Here is a 22,085-nt window from a genome sequence, read left to right on the forward strand (position 1 = left end):
CACAAATATCTATTTCCCCAGTGACCCTTGTCATAGCTCTATCCTTGATGCAGACTAGTCGAATCGAATATGCCATCTCTATTGCTGCTATTATAAGGGGGCTCGGGTGCCAATTACCAGTTCCCTAGAATTTGCCCGTAATTGACTATGTCCCACAATAGGTAACTCTGGGGGTGACTGGCAGCCTCAACTGTGGTTGTCCCGCCGTTCTATTGGGCCTTGCAGGAAGCCCCGCCCCACTAACTCAGTCCCGGGCTGCAGTTGGTCCGGCTCCGGTGAATGGCGGGCTCCAGCTCCGCCCCGGCCGTCCGCTGCGCTGCCTGGGTCGGCGCCGTTTCCAGTTGAGAGATGGCGGCCGCCGCAGGTAGATCACTCTTGCTGCTCCTCTCCTCCCGGGGAGGTGCCGTGGGCGCCGGCGGTTGCGGAGCGCTGACTGCCGGCTGCTTCCCCGGGCTGGGCGTCAGCCACCACCGGCAGCAGCAGCACCACCGGACGGTGAGTGAGCGCGCCCGGCGGCTCCGGGGAGGGCGGGGCGGCGCGGGTGTGTGGGAGCCGCCGGCGGGCAGGCCGCCGGGGCAGCGGGCTAGTTACCTCAACTCGCGGCCGCTCCCGAGGTTGCCGGACACGGAGGGGCCACCGTGCCCTTCAGGCGCCTGCGGCGGCGACCAGGAAGGGAGGGAGCGCGGAGGGAGCGGAGCGGAGGAGGAGGAGGGGCGACGGCGGGGATGTTCCCGCAGGACTGGGGACACCGGGGCGGGGAAGGCACGGGACTTGAACCTCTCGCGGACCCGCCCCCGAGCTCCGGCCCTCCCTCCTCCTCTCTTCACGGCTCTGCCCCGCTGCTCCCGACCTGAGCCCCGTGCAAGTTGTCCCCCGTGCCGCCTCCTCCGGGCGGCTTTGGGCGCCCGGAGTTGCCGCGGCTGCCGTGCGTGTGTCGGAAGAGTGGCGGTGCCACGCTGGGGGGCACTGTCCCCGGAGGGCAGCCCCGGGCCCCAGCGGGGTCTCGCCCTCGGCCTCTCCCGGCCCTTTGGGAACGGGCAAGGAGGGAAATCAAACTTTGTCTCCCTCTGTGACTTCCTGCGGGCGTGGGCGCGGGGAGCAGCTCCTTCGCGATGGATGCTGCATTGCTTCAGGAGGCAGTGCACTCCCTCAGGTCCTTGAAGGTCCCCGGCGGTCCTTTCGGAGGGCTGGCTGGCTCAGAAACTTGCGCGCGCGTGCCCGAGGAGGGGGGTGGGCAGCAGGCCGCGGGGGGGGGGTATGATAAGTTGTTCACAGAGTCGGGGATGTGGTGGTTTTCTTCGCCTGTTATTGCTGGGTTTCATTGGCTGGCAGGGATCGGGAGTTTCTATTTGAACAACCTCGGTGTGTGTGTGTGTGTGTGTGTGTGATTTTTTTTTCAGTTGCAAGGCATCCACTTGCTATGGAGTTCTAGACCTAACCAGTCGGCAGGTTCTCTTCTCTCGGACTTTCTACGCCCCTCTGTGCTGCTCGCTGGCCAGCTCGGAGATGCACGGAGTGTGGGTTCTGGTTCCAGGGGCTGAGTTCGGGAGTGGGCTAACGAGCGAGTCGCTGCAGGCAGCCTGGGAGGAGAACGCGGTGCCTGGCGCCCTCCAGGAATCCATCCACCTGTCTTTTTCTGACGGCGTGGCTGTTGAGCGGGAGCCGAACTGGAGGCTTTCGGAGAGGATCCCCCGAGACCAATGATAGCGTACACTTGTGTCTGAAAGGGCTTTGGAAGGAACTAACGCTCTGTGAATGCAAGCTGGTGTTGTCATTATTAGTCATAGGTATGGACCCTATTCTTATTCTTGTGACAAAATTGTTCTTCTTCCTATTTGGCATACTGACATACTGCTTTGCTGAAGCTTTTGGGTGAGAGCCTAGCTTCTTCACAGTTCAGTTTAGATTTGCATGTTTCATAGCTCCAGTTACGTGTTTTGTTCTCTTAGAAACACAAGGGCACCCAAAAGCTGGGGTGTATTTTCCTCTCCCTCAAATAATGTAAAGACTTCCCATGTTGTCTTTATCTCTGGATTCTGATAATACGTCTTCTGACTGTACAGTTTGTTTTTAAGACTATTGGGGTGTGGTACTCATGTAGCATTTAAAAATGTTGTGCCTTGCCTATTTTCCACTATGTGAATCTGTCAGGCTGTGAGTGTAATCCCTGTGTGGGTACTTCATGAAAGTGTCTTCTGTGCTATTCTGGGGTGGGTGAAAGCAGTGTACTGATTTGTAACTGAAAGCACCATTAAAGTGAAGTTTTATTTCTGAAGGGTAGACATGTTGTGGGAATGGTGGCTTGTAAATGAACTTTGATTTTTTCAAAATCTTACAACTGATTATTTAAAATATGGAAAGAGTGTTTTCCTTGTTCTGTGATTGCTCTGAAGCCGTCATATATAGAGCTCCCCATCTGTTATTCTGTGATTCCTCACAAGGCTCAGTTTGAAAGGTAGCTCTTAGAGATTTGTTTGATTCTTGACATTTTATGCCTGAAATTGAGGCCCAGAATGGGAGAGACTTGGTCAGAATTACACAGCTAATATGCAACAGTTTTAGGACCCCCATCCACTCCAGATATTTTGACCCCCTTATTGTGTTCTTGTTATTTTAAAGTGCAATTGCTCCTTCACGTGTCTCTCTCCCTCGTAAATTAACTATTGTTTGTTAGGAAAGTATTGGTATTTCAGAACCCCATGAATGGGGATTCTTCTGTAAGTAGATGTTGGTTTGAGGCACATGTCTTAGGCAAATATGGGAACAAACAACTTGCCCTTATAAAAGTCCCTGGGAGACGCTAAGGTTGAATCTTGCATAGGAGACATCCTGTGTTTGTGCAGCAGATGGCACTCTGCGTTGAACTGGATCACAAGTCCAGCTTGTGCTGCTTTTGTTCTGCTGTCGTGGATATGGTAAACTAGAGTGGGGGGGGTGGACATTACAGTGCTGGTTCGTTTTGCTTGAGAGGCATGTTTTTTGAAATCTCTCTGTCCCCAGTTCGGAGAAAGGGTTCTAAGCAATGCAGTTAAGCTAATTGGTAAATGTAGTTGCAGAATTATAAAACATAACTCCCCACCCCTCATTAAAACATTATTCAACTGAGTAAGTAGGAGTAAAAGTGCAGGGGTTTATTCAATATTTTTAGCGCCATCTAGTAATTTTTCCTTTCCTGTGTGAAGAGCCTGTACTTTTGTCTTTCTTGTGTGAAGCTCCCCAGCTTGCAACTGTAACTAAGACTGATGTAAAATGTTTGTTGCATGACTTTTTATGTGGTTAGTGAAGGTGGCTGCTATTTTCAAGGATGATTCTTTAAGGCGGAACTGCATTTCATTGTGAGCTGTGTAATTCCTTCTTCAAGTTGTTTCATCTCTGATTATGACAGCCTGACTGTTGGTATTTCCTAGCGGTCAACCGCTATGCTGAATTACTAAATCTTAAGTTTTAAGTCTGTCGTTGTACTGTTATAGTATGTGGCTGTCCCTTTGTACGTTAACATTGTAGTTCTTTGGCAGAAATATCATTTCAGTTTAACCCGAAAGTTTTAACAGAGATTACATTGCTTGACACAGAGGCAAGTCCCAGTTCTTTAACTGGGCTCCTCATGGTCTGTCCTGGCCTTACTTGGCCAGACTCACCCTAGCACAAATTCTCCACTGTACTTAAGGCTTATATCCACACTAAATGTTTATGCAGTTCTTGTAGCTGAATTTCACTTTTAATCACTTCTCTAACCTCGAAGGTCCATTTCAGGTTAGAGACTGTGAACTTTGACTCCTCTCACATCCTCACTTTACACATAAGGACATGGCCCTAATAGGAACTTTGGAAAGTGACTTGTTAGGTTACATTTGTGATTAATGACACCTGGGTACATTAAATAGAGGTACATTCAAGGAGAAGTCCTAGTCTGAAACTTGATTTGTGTAGTTCCTGGCTCTTAGTCCCTTATTATTGTTTTATTTTGCCCCCTGAATTATGATAGGATTTATTATTTTCAGGACAGATTGACACTGACTTGTCTTGTTCTCTAAATCTTCATTTGTGTTACCTTACCTTACTGGAAAGATAAGGCAAAGATTGTGTATCTTGTTACCTCTCTGTCTCTCATCAACTCCAAACCAGCGCTGGGTGTATAGGTGACACTCGGAGAAGCATTAAGCAACATGTAGAAGCCATGTGTACCTTTTGCCTGCGTGCCCGTGTGAAGGCACGCTGCCCCCCACCCTTCCCCACCATCTTGACTAGTTCAATGGCCTATTGCTTAGGTAGTCATATTTGGGTAATTGCTTTAAGTTTGATGTTGCCAGAGTTGTCTTTGGTTGTATATTGCACTTCTTTATGATAGATTGATGGAGCGGGTAGGTACCATTGGATTAGCTCTACAGTGGAACTGCCTTTCTGTCCAAAGCCAGCAAAAGTATGATGGATAGCCAGGTTATTGGAACTATATGTTTGAATCAGATTCTAGATTTATTGTTGTCTAATCTAATATAATATTAAATTTTGAGGGTTTTAGATAAATGTTTAGAGCAGACATGCTTTTTAGGAAGCAGCCATTATTTTGTTTATCTCAATATCTCGCTTATTTTGAACCCCATAAAATATTTGAATCAGTAAATTTGGATTTGTTCATCAAATTTTGATTATTTGAACTTTTCTTTCCCAAGGGACTCTATATACTTAATGGAACTCTATTCTAAAAGGAAATCTACATAGAAAATGCAGCATCAAAAATGATATATGTCAAAAGCAAAACACTGAATGTTGAATCATGTTGGTTTTGGGGCTGCCTCACGTGTGAAGTTGCAATCAGGTAGTGGTTATTGTCTTCTGAAATAGCACTTCATTGATACCATTATCTGAACAACTGCTGAGATAGTGCTTTTATTTCTTTTTATATTCTAACTTTGCAATGCTGTGGGTTTTCTTAAAAATTACTGTTTTCCTGTGATTAAGGGCAAGATTACCTTTTAAGATCTCGAGATAGCCACTCTGATAAGGGAATCCTCTATTCTTTAATTTTAATTTTTTAAAATTTATTGATTTGAGAGCGAGAGGGAGAGCGAGCGAAACATCGATTTTGTTGTTCCACTTATTTATGCATTCATTGGTTGCTTCTAGTATGTGTCCTGACTGGGGATTGAACCCACAACCTTGGAATTTTGGGATGACGCCCTAACCAACTGAGCTACTGGGCCAGAGCCCCTCCGTTCTTTATTTAACTGATTAATACCATAGCATGGCTCATGGATATATTAGAAATACTGGAATAACATATTAGGAAAACTAAGATGTTACAATGGAAGACATGTACTTAAAAGAATCTTGATATTTAGAGCTCAAAAAGACTTTATATTAAAGGAAACAAGAGTGCAAGAGCAGTGGATTGGCTTTTCCCTTAGTAGCCCAGTGAGTTACTCTGGAGCTGAAAATGTTTCATATGTCTGCTGGTTTTCCCATCAGTTCAATTACATAATTCTGTGTTCCATTTTTAAAAATATTAAGCTGAAACTGGTTTTTAAAAGTGAATTGGGGTCAAATTCTTTCAGTAAGTTCCTAAACTCAGACTCAGTCTTGAATTACTCCCTGATTTAGATCAAGCTTGATGACATCTGTTAACAACCTGTCCTCTGCGGGTTGAATGCAGAGGAGAAACAGTCCATTTGTTTGTTTCACTGTACTTTGTTAAATACTTACAGCGAGACAGCCTGTGTAAAAGTAAAGTTGACTTCAAGCAAAGTAAAATTAATACGTTTAGTGAGTTTTTGACCCATAAACTGTATACAGGCTTGAATCTTTTTTAGTGATAAAAATATAACTTGGTGAATTACATCACCAGCTGGGTCTAAATAGCATGTCAAAACTGAACTTTTTCTAATGCAGTTTTGGAATACTTGAATAACATGACACTGCATTTTGAAATTTCTCTTAAACATAAGGGCATTTTCCAAAGGCTCTTTAAGGGCATTAATCATACTTATTTATCCAGAAGAGTGGTGTTTACCCTTTATTCTTTGTTACTGAAATTTTCAGTTTTTACATATTCTTTTCTTAACACTTATTGTCCACTTTATTATTTGTGGACCACTTGTAATAAGCCCCAGAAGATGGCTAAGGAGCCATCAGGGGAATAAGGCTGTCCAGAGGACAGTCCCAAGCATACGGTCTTAAACCGTGCTGCTTACAGGTTACATGATTCTTTCACATTCTTTTTTGTCTTCTAAGACAGGCCTACATTGGACTTCCTATTTATTGATAGTAAGTGGTGTTGTAGGATGTTTAAGAGCATTATTGTCTGCTTTAAACTTGAGAAAGTTAATGTGACTGATAATTGGTCGACTAACAGGAAAGCAGATAGGTTAGCTTGAACTATGTGACCTGTATAGTCAGTCAGAGGTGTAGTTACAGGAGAAAGCATCTTAAGGTCTGAGGGCATTGTGTTACCTCATTTACTTCTCATTATAACCCTATGAGAGATTATTATCCTAGTTTTATAGGTGAGGAAATTGAGGATGAGATAGGTTCACTTCTTAAATGTCATAAACTGTTTTAATGCTAGGGATGCAAAGATGGACAAGACACATACTTTGGAGCTGAGACTTCAGTCTCGTTCTGGCTAGAATTAAAGCTGTACCACGCTGGTATCTGTGTGAGTGCTCCTTCCCTTTCATCTTCTCTCCTTTCTCCCTGTTTCCTTCTCAAGAATCTACTGCACTTTTCTTCCAAGAGATCTCAACATCCTTCCTACTAAATACTTTTCTTAAATCTGTTTTCCCACCTTCCCCTCCAGGTGTTAGCTGATAAGGGTCAAATTCGAGCTTCTTAGGGAATCTTTGTAGTTTTGTTTAGGATTCTAAAAAGACCCTCTTAGTAGACCTGATAATTAGTGAGCATTGCTTCTATGTCAGACACGTTTAGAACATTGTATAGTGTATACTACACAACAACCCTTCAGGCAAAATGCCACCCCCATTGTACAGGCGAGAAAACCAGGACCTGGAAATGTTAAGAACCTGGAGTCATTCAGAAAGTATCTGTCAAAACTCCTACTCTTTGTGACATGCTGTCACATTGGGAAAAAGCGATGCCTCTGAAGTGGTCGTCTGGCCAAGAGACCTTGACCAAAAAGACCGAAACTAGCTGTGTCTTTTTTTCCCCCCCTTACAGTGATTTAGTGGGAACACTTAGACCTACCTGAGAGAATTGGGGAAGGCTTCACAGGGGAGGCCTTCCTTATGCTAAAACATGCAGAGATACAATGTGTGGGGGACTGGAAAGGTGTGGGGCACATTTGAGGCAGTACCAAAATCTGCCATGACAGTACGAAGAAGTAAGCCAGTAGTTTGTAAGGATTGGACTATGGGCAGGAATAATAGCTAGAGATTAGACTTCACAGTAATAGTGCTATCAGTAGTAATTAATATTTATCAAGCTTACCATGTGCTAAGCACCTTACACAGAAAATTTCACTTCATTTTTGTGATACCCTATGAGTAGATACTATTATCTTTGTTTTACAGATAGTGAAACTGAGTTACTTCAGAATGGTTAAGTGATTTGCCCAGGATCACACAGCTAGTGCCTGGCGTGTCTTGCATATAAACCCAAGCAGTCTGGCTCCAGAGCCTGTCTCGTAACCACTGTGAGGGATTAGACTGGGAAAGGACTTGTGAAGGAGCTGAAATTTTATTAGGTAGGTCAGTGTTTTGTTGTCGTCGTCGTTTTAAAACTCAGCCCAAACCACACTAGTAATGCATTTTATGTCATTACCCAGCATGTGTACATAAAACCAAGGAAAGTTTTATGAAACATTATTTTTATATATGAATCGTACATAGTTTCTATTCTGTATTGTTGAATACTGGTTGGGTAAGTATTCAACAATATTGTTGAATATTGGTTGAATACTGGTTAAGTGGGTTGAATACCCACTTAAATTGAGTTTACAACTTAAGCTGCAGTTTAGAAAAATCTTCCTAGTAAGTAGGTGCACGTGAAGAATTTCAGGTAGGGGAGTTACATGATCAGGTTTGTGCTTTTAGGTCACACTAGCAGCAGCAGGAAGACTGGGTTGGAGAGGAGGGGACCAGAAAGGGAGAGAGACCAGTAAGGGGCATCTCAGTGGGCCAGGTACAAGATGCTTGAACTAGGACAGGAGCATTGGGGATAGCCAGAAGGGAACAGAGAGAAGGGAGACTTAGGAAGTAGAATTGGTGGAACTTGGTGATTGGGTGGGGGAATATCAGCTAGTACCAGGTAGAAAGACAATTTAACTCAAGGCATCTGAGACTGTTTCTCAGGCACTGAAACTTCGTGTGGTTCTTTTTACAGTCCCGATAAATATACTGCTTTGTTGTCTTCTATGCCTCTACTTTTGTATATAAAAATATGCTGACCTGGTTTAATTATTTTAAATGATTTTAAAATTTATATTTCAAATTAGACGTCCACCTTATCCCCACATTCCTGCCCCCTACCATTAGAATCTGAAAAATTTGCACAGCAGTGTGGAAAAGATCACTAGCATAAGGAGCACTCAACAAATCTTTGTTGTGTGTGTTCTCGTTATACTCTTCCAAACCAGAAACTCTTAACATTACGTTAATTAATTAGATAAATACTTTTGAGTAATTTTCTTTGATTTTGTCCTCTTTAGCTTTCTACTTTTGTAATATTTGATGCCCGTTAGGGAATATTGAACATTGTATGTATGACGGTCTTACCTTAAAAACAACCAGCCAACCAACCTAGCCATTCCTTAAGTATGAAATCTTTTCTCAGTAAGATTTTAGCAACTTTTCTTTCTACATTAGCAATACAGATGTGAGATTTACACTGCTCTGCTACCCCAGTTTCTAAGAGAGGGCTACAAATAAAATTATATAGTTGTGAACAAGGTATTTGGATGATTCTGTAGCATTTTAATTGACTAAGTAGCTTACTGGATGGCTTTATTTAGAAAGCTCATATTCTTTGGTCTTCCAGGTATTATAATACAAAGATAAGTATCTATTTATATGATAAGTATGATAATTTTAAGAGACATTATAATATCTGTTTTACCAGAAGAGATTGTATTTGGTGAGCCGTTTGAAATCTGATGGGAGCAAAGGATTGCAGTACTATCACAGAATTTTTTAGTTTTGTGAGATAGTTAAATGAAGAGATAGAAGTGGTAAAGGTGTGTGTATGTGATTTCCAATCACCAAAATAAAGTAATTGAAGAGGATTAAAGGTGATTTCCAATCACCAAAATAAAGTAATTGAAGAGGATTAAGTGCCACATGGTAAAAGAGTTAGGCTTAGGGTTCTCTTCCTTTCTATCCCATTAACTTCTTATTTGACCTTGGGCAAGTGACTTAACCTTTTGGGTCTTAATAAATAAGGATGCCCAATTAGGTGAGCCTAAAGGGCTTCTTTAATCCTAAGACATATATCATTTTTACATAACACATTATAAGTAATTTTATCTTATTGGGTGGCTTGTATAAAAAATCATAAACTCAAGTGTAATGTATTTGCTTATTCTCACAAGGTTCAAGGGCTTGAAGTGAAGAACGATAGCCTTGTAGTTCCTTTTCAGCAAGTTTACATAGTTACTCCTCACATCTTGATGAACAGTTTATCCTGCATTCTTCTTAAAACCGGTCATTATGCTTTTAGTCCCATTTTTCTCTCTCATCTTCTTTTTCCAACCCAAACTGCCGAGTGAGTGGGGGGAGAGGTGAGATGTGTTGGGGACTCCAGAGTTGGAGTGATGGGAGAATGAAAAAAACAGTTAATATTGGAATGTTGAGGTGAGATGGGCCTGCTCTAGCAACTTGTTAATTCTGGGTTGTTGCCTGCTAGCCTGAGTGTGAAAACCTTAGTAAGTAATTAGTTGCCCATAGTAGTCTATTCTCCCCAACTCTGTGAACTGAGCATAATAGTGGCAAGAACATAGATACTGTCAGTGTCGGATAAATGAGAGTGAGTTAAAAAGTCCTGGAGACCATTGTGTAAACCCTTCAACCCTGTGGATAATGCAGCTCTAGCTCAGCTTGTTCTCTGTGCCTAGATACTACAGTGTTGGGAATCACAAAAATATGAAGAAGGAATTACTTTTTTTTTTTGATTCAGGCAGCAGCCAATAATCTTAAGAGTTCACAGATTGTGCTGAAACAAGCAGGACTATATAAAATGCTGAATTAAAACAGTAATGAAACAGACTGTAGTGCTATTGTGTTGTAAGTAATTTAAGAAATAGACATAATGCATTTACCAGGCAAGTATTTGGAATGAATGGGGGAAAGAGGGAAAGGCAAAAGGCTGGGCACTGCAGGAGAGAGAATGGAATGATTCGAAAGAGATGCTGCCAACTCTCGGGTCCCTACATATATATTTTTTTTCCAAAGATGACAGATTTTTGGAGGTATTTATTTTGGAACTAATGTTCTGTGTTTCCAGCGGCCCCCCTGTATCCTGTGTCTTGCCTGCCAGAATTCTGCTAGCTGCCATGAGGCAGGGCTGTGGCAAGTGGCCAAGTGTGATAAAAACCTATTTTTTCATTTTAAAACAGAGTATAGATGACAGAATACTTTAAAGAAGTATTTAAAGATAGTTTGGAATAGAAGTAGTAAAAACCTAATGAGAAGATGGAAGGTTTTTGATTTGCTTTTGATGTAAATGTATTTCTTTTGTAAACAGAAGAATACCAGCTTCTGTCTCTGTCAGTTTCTCTTTTTTTGCCCCTCTTTTCCCTGATCTTTGAGTGCTGGTGCTAGAAGCACAGAGTAGACAGGATAAATGAGTTTTCTGATCAGCAAGAGGCAGTAGTGGTTTTATTTTTATTTTTGAGGGGATCTGTATATTCTGTATGAATGTCTTATTTGCATGCACGTTAGTAGTTGGGGTTTGTTTCTTTGTTTTTGTTTTAACCCCAAAGAAAATGAATTTTTTTTCCATTTCCAGCTTTGACTTAAGCTTCAAAACAAAATGTTGTCTAAGGACAGTTGAGCTGGGAAAACAGAATTACAGTATGACATAATGCAGAATTTTGGAGTATTTATTTATTAGGTGAAGAATTGAACTCTAGTCAGTACTTTCTTTAATTTTAATATCTCATTCTGCATTGGCATTTGAGTCAGAATGAAATCAAGTTCATGACTTGACCAAGTGCCACAAAGTCAGGTGAGCTTTAAATATATAATGACTTCTTTTTAATGATTGCTAGAGCTTTTAGCAGTGAAAGGGGGGGAAATGAAAGGCAACTATAATAGATTTCTTGTCTAAAATGAGTATTCTTGGTAAGATCAGAAGTAGAGACAAGCTGGGGCCCTGAGTGATGGATCTGAAGATCCCATCAAAGCCAGCATCAGAAAGTGGCAGCACTAGTGGAGGAAAAGACAGAAAACTCCTGAAGAGCAGGCTCTCAAAGAAGCTTACATTGGAAAGGCTTTTCTATCACCAGGGTTTTTTGGAGGGGTGAAGAGGGGCTGTGGGATGGATGAGGTGGCCCTTCCTAAAGAAATTACATTGTATTTAGGCAACATACAAGGGAAAAAGGCTTTTCTTTTTAGATTATGAAGTATATTATGTCTATAAAAACAAGTAGAATAATGTATTTTGTTTAGATTGAGAAGTTAAAACTACAACTGTAATTGCTGCCCCAAGTATGCTTCCTATTTCCTGTTCTCCTGAAAGTGACATCCTCTCCAAGTTGGTGTTTACCATTCCCAGGCATGTGTTTATTCTGTATATGTGTATACATATGCCTTATATAGTATTGTAAGTATGTTTTAAGCCTTATGATGGTACACTGTAGGTCTCTTTATGTAATTTTGTTCTCTTTGATTAATACTTTAAAAAATATTTAGTCTTCACTCATTTTTCATTTTTAACTCCTTTGTGAAGTGTCATTCCCAATTTCACATATTTAATAATTCTTCTGTTGACTGGAGGTTTTGTTGCTGAATATTGGGGCAGGGGTAGGAAAGAGGAATATATTACATCATTTTTAAAGTTAGATTGAGAATGTTATTTTGACTTTAAAAATAGCTAATTTCCTTTTTTGGTATGGAATGTCCTCATTTATTGTATTCTTGGGAAAACCCTCTGTACTTCCCAAGAGTGAGCAGAGGAGAGTAATGTTTCATTACACAGATGAATATGTCTTCCGTAAAATGCAGAACAGCAGCTGCTATACTACAGAGAGCTCATGAGGGACTGAATGCTGCAGCAAAATCTTGGTTTGCTGTGTTAAAATTCTCAGATTTTTCAAGTGCGCACAAGCTGTGGATGGAAACATGTTGGCATTTATTTATTGTTTTTTTCTTTGTGTTTGGGATAATTTGAAATTTGGGACTATCCCCTTATTTTGTAAAAGGGTATGCGTCTTAAGTGGTAAAATGACTTCTTGAATTGTGTCTTGGTTTTGTGGAGCAAAGGAAAACAAGGTCTAGGAATGAGGTGAGTTACTTTTTTTTGAGGCAGGTAGTTAGTGTGAAGTAAATATTTCTCTTACTAATAAATTATATATTTATTTAATAAGATATTATTTGCCAGTTATATTCTTACATTGTAGTCACTGTTTTAATTTTTTTATTTAATAAAAAAATCTGCACTCGAGGATATGTTTATTGATTTTAGAGAGAGAGGAAGGGGGCAGAGAGAGAGAGAGAGATACATACATCCACCCGTTGTCTCCTGTACGCACCCCTCCTGGGGACTGAACCTGCAACCCACGCGTGGGTTCTGACCGGGAATCAAACTCACAACCCTTTGGTGCCCTGGGTGGTGCTCCAACAAACTGAGCCCAATAACTGTAATCATTGTTTTAAAAAGGTGATCTCTGGTAAATATTTTTTCTTGCTAATTTCATGCAGTTTCATTTGTAACATCTTTGATAATGGTTTGAAAAATTTTGCAAAGTACACGGTGCAGAGCTTCATTCAGGTTGTCCCTCCAAATGATTTGCTGTAGTGCATTAACCAGAAATGCTGATGCATCAAGGGAAACACTGATAGATGGTATGCTTTCCAGGGACTGTTGCCAAGGCAAGGCAAACACAAGCCAAAGCTGAGAAGAAAATGTTAGTTAGGCACTCAAGATGTAGTCTGGCCAGATATGCTATTAACAGTGAATATCCCATTCTAATTAAATTAATTGAGGCCTGTGCAGTTTGAATCACCAGCTTATCTTAAAAATGTGACCAAACTTTAAGCATATTGGAATTATGGGATAGTGCAATAATAGTCTTTAAGCTAAAATTGACTAAGAATACAAACTTAAATTATTGGATAAATTCTTGTATGTCAAGGATGATTAAACTCAACCACCTATTTCTTCCATTGTGGTTCTGAAGGAAAAGATGCTGAATGTACCTGCAAGTAAAAGAAGAGATTTCTTTTTTGGTAGGAATGATTAGATAGAAGAGGAGAGTGGGTATTACTAACTGATTTTGTTTTTTCACTGTTGGTGTTTTTCATGCAAATCACACAAATACATTTTTTTGTCCACAAATTGTTTTACCCGTGAAAAATTAAGTATGGGGAGAGGAGGTAGTGCTTTGTGAAAATAGGCCTTTAAAAAAGTTACTATTGTTCTTTGTTGAATGATCTCTGATTCAGTTTACTGAGTCAAGTGTTTTAAAAAAATGTATGTTTATTAATTTCGGGTTGGGGGGGGAGAGAGAGAGAAAGAAACATCAGCTGGTTGCCTTGTGTAAGGTGCGATAGGGGTTCGAACCTGCAGCTTTGGCGTGTGTCCTGATGCAGAATCAAACCCACAACCTTCGCTGTGTGTGACGACATTCCAACTAACCGGGCCACACCGGCCAGGGTCACATCAAGCGTTTTGCAGCACAACTGCTGAACCAGAGGGTTGTGTGGCTAGGCAGATAAATGAGGTATTTTGTGTGTGTGCACCAAGATTTCTAAGTTTTGTGCACTTACTTCTGAAACTACTGAAAGTTCCTGAGTGAACGTGGATAGTCTGTCTTCTATTGTTAGGGTCCCATTAAGTTTTTAAAAACATTTCTTACTTCTTCATTGTGTTTTATGGTTCTGTTTGTTTTTTGAATGCTGGAAGCATAGAGATGGGGTAAAAAAAATTTCCCTTCTTTACTATTTTTAAAAGTATTGGTTTATGAATTGTTGCTTTAGAATCTCTATTTTCACATCTGTAGGAGCTTACTGTGTGGTTATCAAAGATTCAATACTCTTTTCGTGACAAACTGCCTATATCAGTTTCTCATAAGCAATCTGGATTTATTCTAGGCTATAATGCACATTCCTTTAAAAGTGCCCTTGTGCCCTAAGAGTCACTATAGCTGTCTAGCTGGCAGCTAAAATTGACCTAAATAAGATCTTTCACATTTCCTTTTCTTTTTCTGGCATTATATGCTGAGGTCCCCATGTCACCAGGCTCAGGAGGGCCTTTTCCTTTTACATTGACTTTACTCTTTTCTGTTCTTTTAGGTCTTTTACTACCATTCCTACAGTGGTTGGCAAGATACCATTTCCACCTCACTCCATGTGCCATGCTAGTGACATCTTAGCTGCTAGAGTGTGGAGCTGGCCTGTGGGAGTCAAGTAAGTGCCTTTTTTACTATTTGGCGTGGTTTTTGCTTACTTTGCAAAGCCATGTAGAGGAACTTTTTAAGATTTGCTTTTACAAAGGCACTCGCTTGATCCTTGTGGGACGGCTCTTTGCTCCAGCCCGCTACTGAACACCTGGTAGCTAACATGGTGCTGAATTTAGATACCGCACAATGGAACATTTTTACTAGGGTAGACCCTAGAGGATGATAGATCTGACCTTGGCCTGATTAGACTATGTGCAGGTGAGCAACCCCTGTCTCATCCCAGAATCAGTCAGGACTTCTGTTAGCCCACAGTTAATTATTCTGGCCTTTTGGAAATTTAACAGGTTATGGATAACCAAGGGGTTGCATGGAGAAAGAATAGCTCTCCCAGGAAAGCCAATGACCTTGACATTTATCTGAATTAATTTACCTTAATATATGGAAGTGGTGTTAATGTTAATGAGGTTTGGATTTCTATATTTATTGCTAAAAATTGCTAAAACCTGGTATTTTACTTTTGCAGGTCACCTTGTAAATTTTGCCTACGTAAATTAACATAGCCCCTGTTATGTCATAACAACTATGTAAGGGAGAGTGTTTTCCTGCTCTGTCTTAGGTATTGGTGATGTGACCTGTTCATGCAGGGGAAACTTGAGCATTCTCAGGTATGTGAAGATCATGATTCATAAGCATTTCTCTCCTGCAAACAAAACAGTTTGTGTGAACTCATGATGTGGTTTTACCAAAATTGATCTTGCCGGTTGATTTTCTTCCCCGGATATTATAGAACAGGGATTGGCAAATTATAGCTGGGATGTCTGTGTTATTTTTTTAAATTTATTTATTGATTTGAGAGAGACAACAAGAGAGAGACAGTGAGAGACATCGACTTTTGTTTGTTGCTACATCCATCTGTGTATTTACTGGTTGACTCCTGTATGTGCCTTGACTGGGGATTGAACCTGCAACCTTGTCATATCAGAATGATGCTGTGACCAACTGAGCTACCCAGCCACGGCCACTGTGTTTTTGGAAATAAAGTTTTATTGGAATACAGACAGATCTATTCACATGTTGTCAATGACTGCTTTCACACTACAGCAACAGAGTTGAGTTTGACAGAGACCACGTGGTCTACAAAGCCTGAAATATCTGGCTCTCGAAGAAAAAACTTGCCAACTCATGCTATAGAAGAACCAAATTTCAAGTTGTATTTAGATATAAACTTTCTAGAACCACAGTTGAAAGCTCCCTCCCCACTCCCCACTCCTCAGTAGGTATAAACATTCATTTAGTGGTAGGATAGTATTTTTCTTTTTAGACACTCTAAAGGTTTTATAGGATAGGATAAAAGATTTAACTGGGATGTCTGGCATAGCCAAGAAGTGATAAGATGTTCAGGAAAATGTTCAAAGAGCAGGTCAGTGGCAGAATTGAAACTAGAGGCTAAATCTCCTGCCTTTTTGCCCAGAGGTCCTTCTACTAGCTCTCATCCGATATTGGGCTACTTGTTTTTCCTGCTAGCTGTAAGGCACAGTCTATTTTTTCCCTTTATTTCTCCCTGAAGTGAAAGAAAGACTCAGTGATTTAAACCACAAAAACTTGATTTACTGGAGAATTGATTTGACTAGGAGTTTGGGTGCTTTTATTTTATTGTATAAAGATAACTAGGGGATTGCTTTTTAATGATTCATTAAGCACTTATAGTATATACTAAAAAAGGTTAGATTAGTTGGAATAAAAAAGGAAGTCTGAGTCTTGTTCATAATTTCAGAGCCAGGAGCAAGACCAAAATCAGCAGAGATAGAATGCTTCCCCCACATGTCTGTGTGTCTGACTCTTTAAATGCAGAGTTTATGTGTGTGTGTATATGTATGTGTGTGGGGGTGTATGACAACTCTTAAAGTTCATGTGGATTGCATGCTGGGAGGAGTTTAGCAGGTTTATGACAATCTAGATTATGTTACCATGTTTTAAATGGATTTTTAAGGATTTATTTAAAAACTTCTGGATTTACAGGAAAATGGTGAAAATAGTATGCAGAATTCCCATTTATCTCCTTTATTATTAACATCTCACATTATATAGTACATTTGTTACAATTAATGAACCAATGTTGATTCATTGTTATTAACTCAAGTCTGTACTTTATTCTGATTTCCTTGGATTTTGCCTCATGTTCTTTTTCTGTTCCAGGGTTAAATAAATGTTTGTCAACATGATCATGGTCACTGATGTAGAAGGCATCCACCTGAAGGTTAGATTAGTTCTGAAGTTCCTTTCAATTTGAGGGAGTATGATTATATGAGAACAGGTGTAACTGTTGCAGAGTTCTGACTGGTAACATTATATTCTATAGCAAACTGAGAAAGTGATTGACTTTGTTGATAGTAATGGCTTAATTGTTTGTTCCAAAATATTTAGCATCATCAGTTCTGAAAAGGACAAGACTAACATGGTTGCTTCTGTTATTGTCATAGACTGAATTGCAGGTGAAAGTATTCTAAAGTAAATTGCCTTCTTTGGAAGCGATTTGGAATGACCATTCTACTTCAATATGCTTACCTTCCTGAAAGTAGTATTCGAAGTCAATACTTTATGATAAATCATTAATCATTCAAATTTCCCTGTAAAGATCTTAAAATATTTCTTCCTTAAAAGTTCATTTGTTATTTACTAAAGTTGAACACATGCATGCTCTATGACTCAGCAGTTCCATTCCTATATTTATACACAACAGAACTGTGTGCTTATATTCACCAGAAATCATGGACAAAAAATGTTTATGGTAGGGCTAATTGTAACAGTCCAAACTGGAATTTTCCAAATGCCCATCAATAGTAGAATGGGTAAGTAAGTTTCTGGTACAGCCACACAGTGGATATTGAACAGTGATCAGAATGAACAAACTACAACTACATGTAATGAATGATGTGTGAACTTCACAAATGCATTGCTGAGCAAAAGAAGCCAGGCACTAAAGTGTGCATACTTTGTAATTCTTTTACATAAATTTCAAAAACAGGTAAAACTAATCTGCAGTATCAGACGTCAGGAAATTTATTATCCTGGCTGGGGGTTGGGGAAAGTGTTTGGAATGGGGCCTGAAGGGACCTTCTAGGGTGCTGGTTATGTTCTGTTTCTTGCTTTGGATTGAGCTTTATGTGTGTGTTCACTTTGTGAAAATCCACCAAGCTTATATATTTTTCTGTATTTGTGTTATTCTTGAAGAAAAGAGTATACAAAAAGTGTTAGTAGCTCTGGGAAAACACACACACACAGAGAATTCACTGCTAACATTTAAGGGATATGTGGAGAACAAACTAAACATATTAATCTTATATGTTATATATCATAGAATACATTTTTCTGAATCATAGGGTTACAAAAGTGGCATTGTGTTACTGGAGCTGTTACAGTCCTGTCTGTGTTACAAGATGGATAAAGTAGGTTGTGCTAATGACTGCATTTTTCTGTAATTAGGTTTTTGGGATACCTCAGAAAACACATTTTTTTCCAGTCTGTATTAAGTAAAGTCACAAGTTACAATGTCCGCCCATTCTTTTATTCTATCATAGTAAAGACTGCTAAGCCAGGTAGTTGTACCTTGGCTCTGTCTCCGTGTTTATGTTAGTGGGATTTGCGCTTCCCAGTGACTGTCTTTGCTAGATCAGCGAGCGAGCCTCAGTCTGGCCTTTCTGACATTCGACATGTTCTTTTGGCTTTCAAGGCATCACTTCCAACCTAACAAGAATGTAGAGTCCTTTTCCCAAGGGCGCCCCTTTTCATGATTTTACTGTTCTTTTCTTACTGATGATACCTTTGGCTCTTCTGATTACTTTAGTTAAAATTAATTTTTGGCTCTTCCCTCCTCCTTAGCAACACTTTTCTACCCTTGTAAAAAAATGTAGTAAATATATACATATGTATATATTGAGTTGTAGGCAGGAAGCTTGTTTACTATTGCGGCATACTGATTTAAATCAGAACAGCTCTTAATATCCAGAATTGGACTTTTTCTCACTTTCTCATCACTGGCATTTTCAGGGGTGTCCAACCTTTGGTCCTTGGGCCACATGTAGCTCAGGATGGCTGTGAATGCAGCCCAACACAAAATCATAAATTTACTTAAAACATTATGACATTTTTTTGTGATTATGTGTTACAGTGTATTTAATGTGTGGCCCAAGACAACTCTTCTTCCAGTGTGGCACAGAGACACCAAAAGGTTGGGCACCCCTGGTGGTCACTGCCATATCTCACCTAGATGATATTAACAGCCTCCAAATTAGTTTCCTTGCTTTTGCCATTTGTTCTCTCTGTTCAGAACTTAAGCAGTGGGAGGCAGAAGACTACCTTTCCAATAGCTTCTGATCTCACTCAAAGTAAAAGACAAAGTACAGTTACCCGCTGCTTGACAATGGGGGTGTGAAATGTGTCGTTGGGCAGTTTCACTGTAGGAACGTCATCAGCATACGTACACAAGCCTAGATGGTATAGCCTACTACATACCTAGACCATGTGGTGTAGCCTCCTGCTCCTAGGCTACAAAACTGTACAGCATGTGGCTGTGCAAAACAGCACGAGATTAAATCAAGGAGAGAGAAATGAAGCAACCAAGAGACACACAGTAAACACGAAATGTATTGCTGCCTGTGAAGCGCAGCATACTGTTTTACAGCAGACTTTCTTCAATAAGTAGAAAGAGTTCACTCTAAAACAATAATAAAATGAGTAGTATAGTAAACATGGAAACCAGTCGTATAGTCAGTGTCATCATCAAGTGTGACGTATTGTCCATAGTATGTGTGCTGTACGTGTATAGGACTGGCAGCGCAGCAGGTTTGTTTACACCAGCATCACCACAAACGTGAGTAATGAGTTGTGCTATGATATTGACGTGGCTATGACATCACTAAGTGATAGGAATTTCCCAGCTCCATTATTATATTATTGGCTCCCTGCCATTTTTGTGGTTTGTTGTTGACCAAAGCACATCGTTATATGGCGCATGACTGTTCGTAAAGTGGCCCATAGGCAACGGTGTGTCGATACATTGGATTTCCAGAGTGGGAAAAACCTCTGATTTGTAGTATTTGCTTATTTTTGTGGTATAATTACTCCCACAATGGGATTCAGAGTTCTAGAATGTACCCGCTCTTCAGCTGGTTACCAGCCAACTCCAGCTTACCACTGCTGAACCTGTGGCTCCCCGTCTGACCCCCAGCTGCTGCCACTTTCCCCTTGCCCACTCCAATATCGTAATACTGACCTTGCTGTTCCCCAGTCGTGCCAGATATGCACCTGCCTCACAGGACTTTGCGTTTGCATTTTTCTGCAATTAGAATACTCTTCTCCTGAATACATACAGGTTTGCTTATTTCTTATCTTTCTCAAGTCTGCTCAGGTGTCTTCCATGGTCTGCCAATATAAATTTGCAGTCTTTCCCCATCTACTCAACACTCCCTTTCTCTGTTACATACTCTGTTTTATTATTTTCGTGGCTTTTCCGACATATTATATGTTGTATATTACTTGCTCTTCCTTTCTGTTTCCCTCCTTTAGAGCAGGAACATTTTCTTCACTAAAGAATTCTTAGCACCTAAAAGAATGCTTGACACACAGTCATTCAAGTATTTGATTTTTTTTTTACCCTTTAAACATTTTTTTAATTGTATTTTTTCCATTACCATTTAACCCCCTTATACCTGCCTCCCCTCTGCAATCACCATACTGTTGTCCATGAGTCCTTTTTTTTTTTTTGCTTGATCCCCCCCCAACATCCTCCCCACCAGTAGCTGTCATGTTGCTCTCTATGAGTCTGTCTCTGTTTTGTTTGTTAGTTCAGTTTGTTCGTTAGATTCCACATATTAGTGAAATCATATGGTATTTGTCTTTCTCTTCCTGGCTTATTTCACTTAGCATAGTGAAATGCTAAGGTCATTCATTCATTCATTTCTCTAGGTCCATCCATACTATCGCAAAGGGTAAAATTTTCTCTCTCTCTCTCTTTTTTTTTTTTACAGCCGAGTAGTATTCCGTTGTATAAATGTTCCATAGTTTTACACAACTCATCTACTTGGGCTGCTTCCATACCTTGGCTATCCTAAATAACGCTGCAACGAACATAGGAGTGCTTATAGTCTTTCAAATTAGTGTTTTGGGTTCCTACAGGTATATTCCCAGAAGTGGGATTGCTGGATCCAAAGGCAGATCCATTTCTCATTTTTTGAGGTATCTCCATACTGCTTTCCACATGGTTGCACTAATCTGCATTCTTACCAACAGTGCAAGGGGTTCCCTTTTCTCCACATCCTCACCAGCACTTGTTATTTGTTGATCTATTGATGGTAGCCATTCTGAATGGTGTGAGATGATACCTCATTGTGGTTTTAATTTGCATTTCTCTGATGATCGGTGATGTTGAAGATCTTTTCATGTGTCTGTTGGCCATCTGTATGTCCTCTTTGGAGAAGTGTCTATTCAAGATCTTTGTCCATTTTTTAATTGGATTGTTTTTTTGGATTGTTGACTTTTGTAAGTTCTTTAAAAATTTTGGATACTAACCCCTTATCAGGTGTATTGGTGAATATGTTCTCTCATTCCATGGGTTGTCTTTTTATTTTATTGACAGTCTCCTTTGCTGTGGAAAAACTTTTTAGTTTGATGTAGTTCCATTTGTTTATTTTTTCTCATGTTTTCCTTGCCTGAGAAGATATATCAGATAAAATATTTCTCCAAGCTATGTCCAAGATTTTACTGCCTGTGTTTTCTTCTAGTCAAGTAGTTGTGAATGAATTAATGTGTACTTCTTTTAGAGATGCACATCTGAGCCCTGACCTGGTGGCTTAGTAGGTTGGAGCATTGTCCCATACACCAAAAGGTTGCGTCCGGTCAGGACTCATACCTGAGCTCTAGGCTTCATCCTTGGTTGGGATGTGTACCTCTCTCATAATCAATATCTGTCTGTCTATCTGTCTTTCTCAAATCAATTAAAATATCCTCAGGTGAGGATTAAAAAAAAGATGCAAATTTGAGTGTGTGTATTTCCTCATCTGGGAACATCCTTTGTATGGAAGGAATTTATTTTTACTGGTCGTCCTGAGATTTCTAATATATGCTACAGTGTTTTTGAACCTGTCTGATGCCTGGCAATAGTGATACATTGCTGCTTTTTCTAGGCAGTGTTTTCTGTAGGTGGAGATAATGGTTATAATTCTGTTGAGACTGAAAAAGAAGCATTTCATTTTGTTTGAAATGAAAATATCTGCAATACATATAAACAAATCAGTTTGGGCATGTCATAGGCAATTGCAACTTGAAATAACTGTTCACTTGAGCTCTGTGAGAGGAACTCAACAATATTTATTGTATGCGTGTTATTCTCAAAATAATGTCATTTTGAGTATTAAGATCTGTCATAAATAATGAGAAAATTGTACATTTTATTTGAAGATTAAAATGGGTTTATGAGGACATAAATATTAAAATTAATGGACCAATTTAGCATACTGGTTTT

The 22,085-nt window shown here is 40.0% G+C and overlaps 1 protein-coding gene across 9 annotated transcripts in view; it reads left to right on the top strand.

Moving 5' to 3' along the window:
- Positions 1-278: 278 nt before the first annotated feature.
- Positions 279-22,085, top strand: part of MCU (mitochondrial calcium uniporter) — a 219,457-nt gene continuing 197,650 nt past the window's right edge. For 2 of the 9 annotated variants that reach the window (XM_045196005.3, XM_071221233.1), the window contains exons 1-3: positions 358-495; positions 14,460-14,573; positions 15,090-15,231. In XM_045196005.3, the coding sequence (XP_045051940.2) occupies positions 15,205-15,231 (27 nt within the window). In that variant the 5' untranslated portion in view covers positions 358-495; positions 14,460-14,573; positions 15,090-15,204. Of the gene's footprint in view, positions 496-14,459; positions 14,574-15,089; positions 15,232-16,762; positions 16,824-22,085 lie in introns of those variants that run through there. The other 7 variants (XM_053922445.2, XM_071221234.1, XM_071221232.1 and 4 more) reach the window with 7 other exon arrangements.

This window comes from Desmodus rotundus, chromosome 4 (assembly GCF_022682495.2).
Source record: "Desmodus rotundus isolate HL8 chromosome 4, HLdesRot8A.1, whole genome shotgun sequence".
Lineage (NCBI taxonomy): Eukaryota > Metazoa > Chordata > Mammalia > Chiroptera > Phyllostomidae > Desmodus > Desmodus rotundus.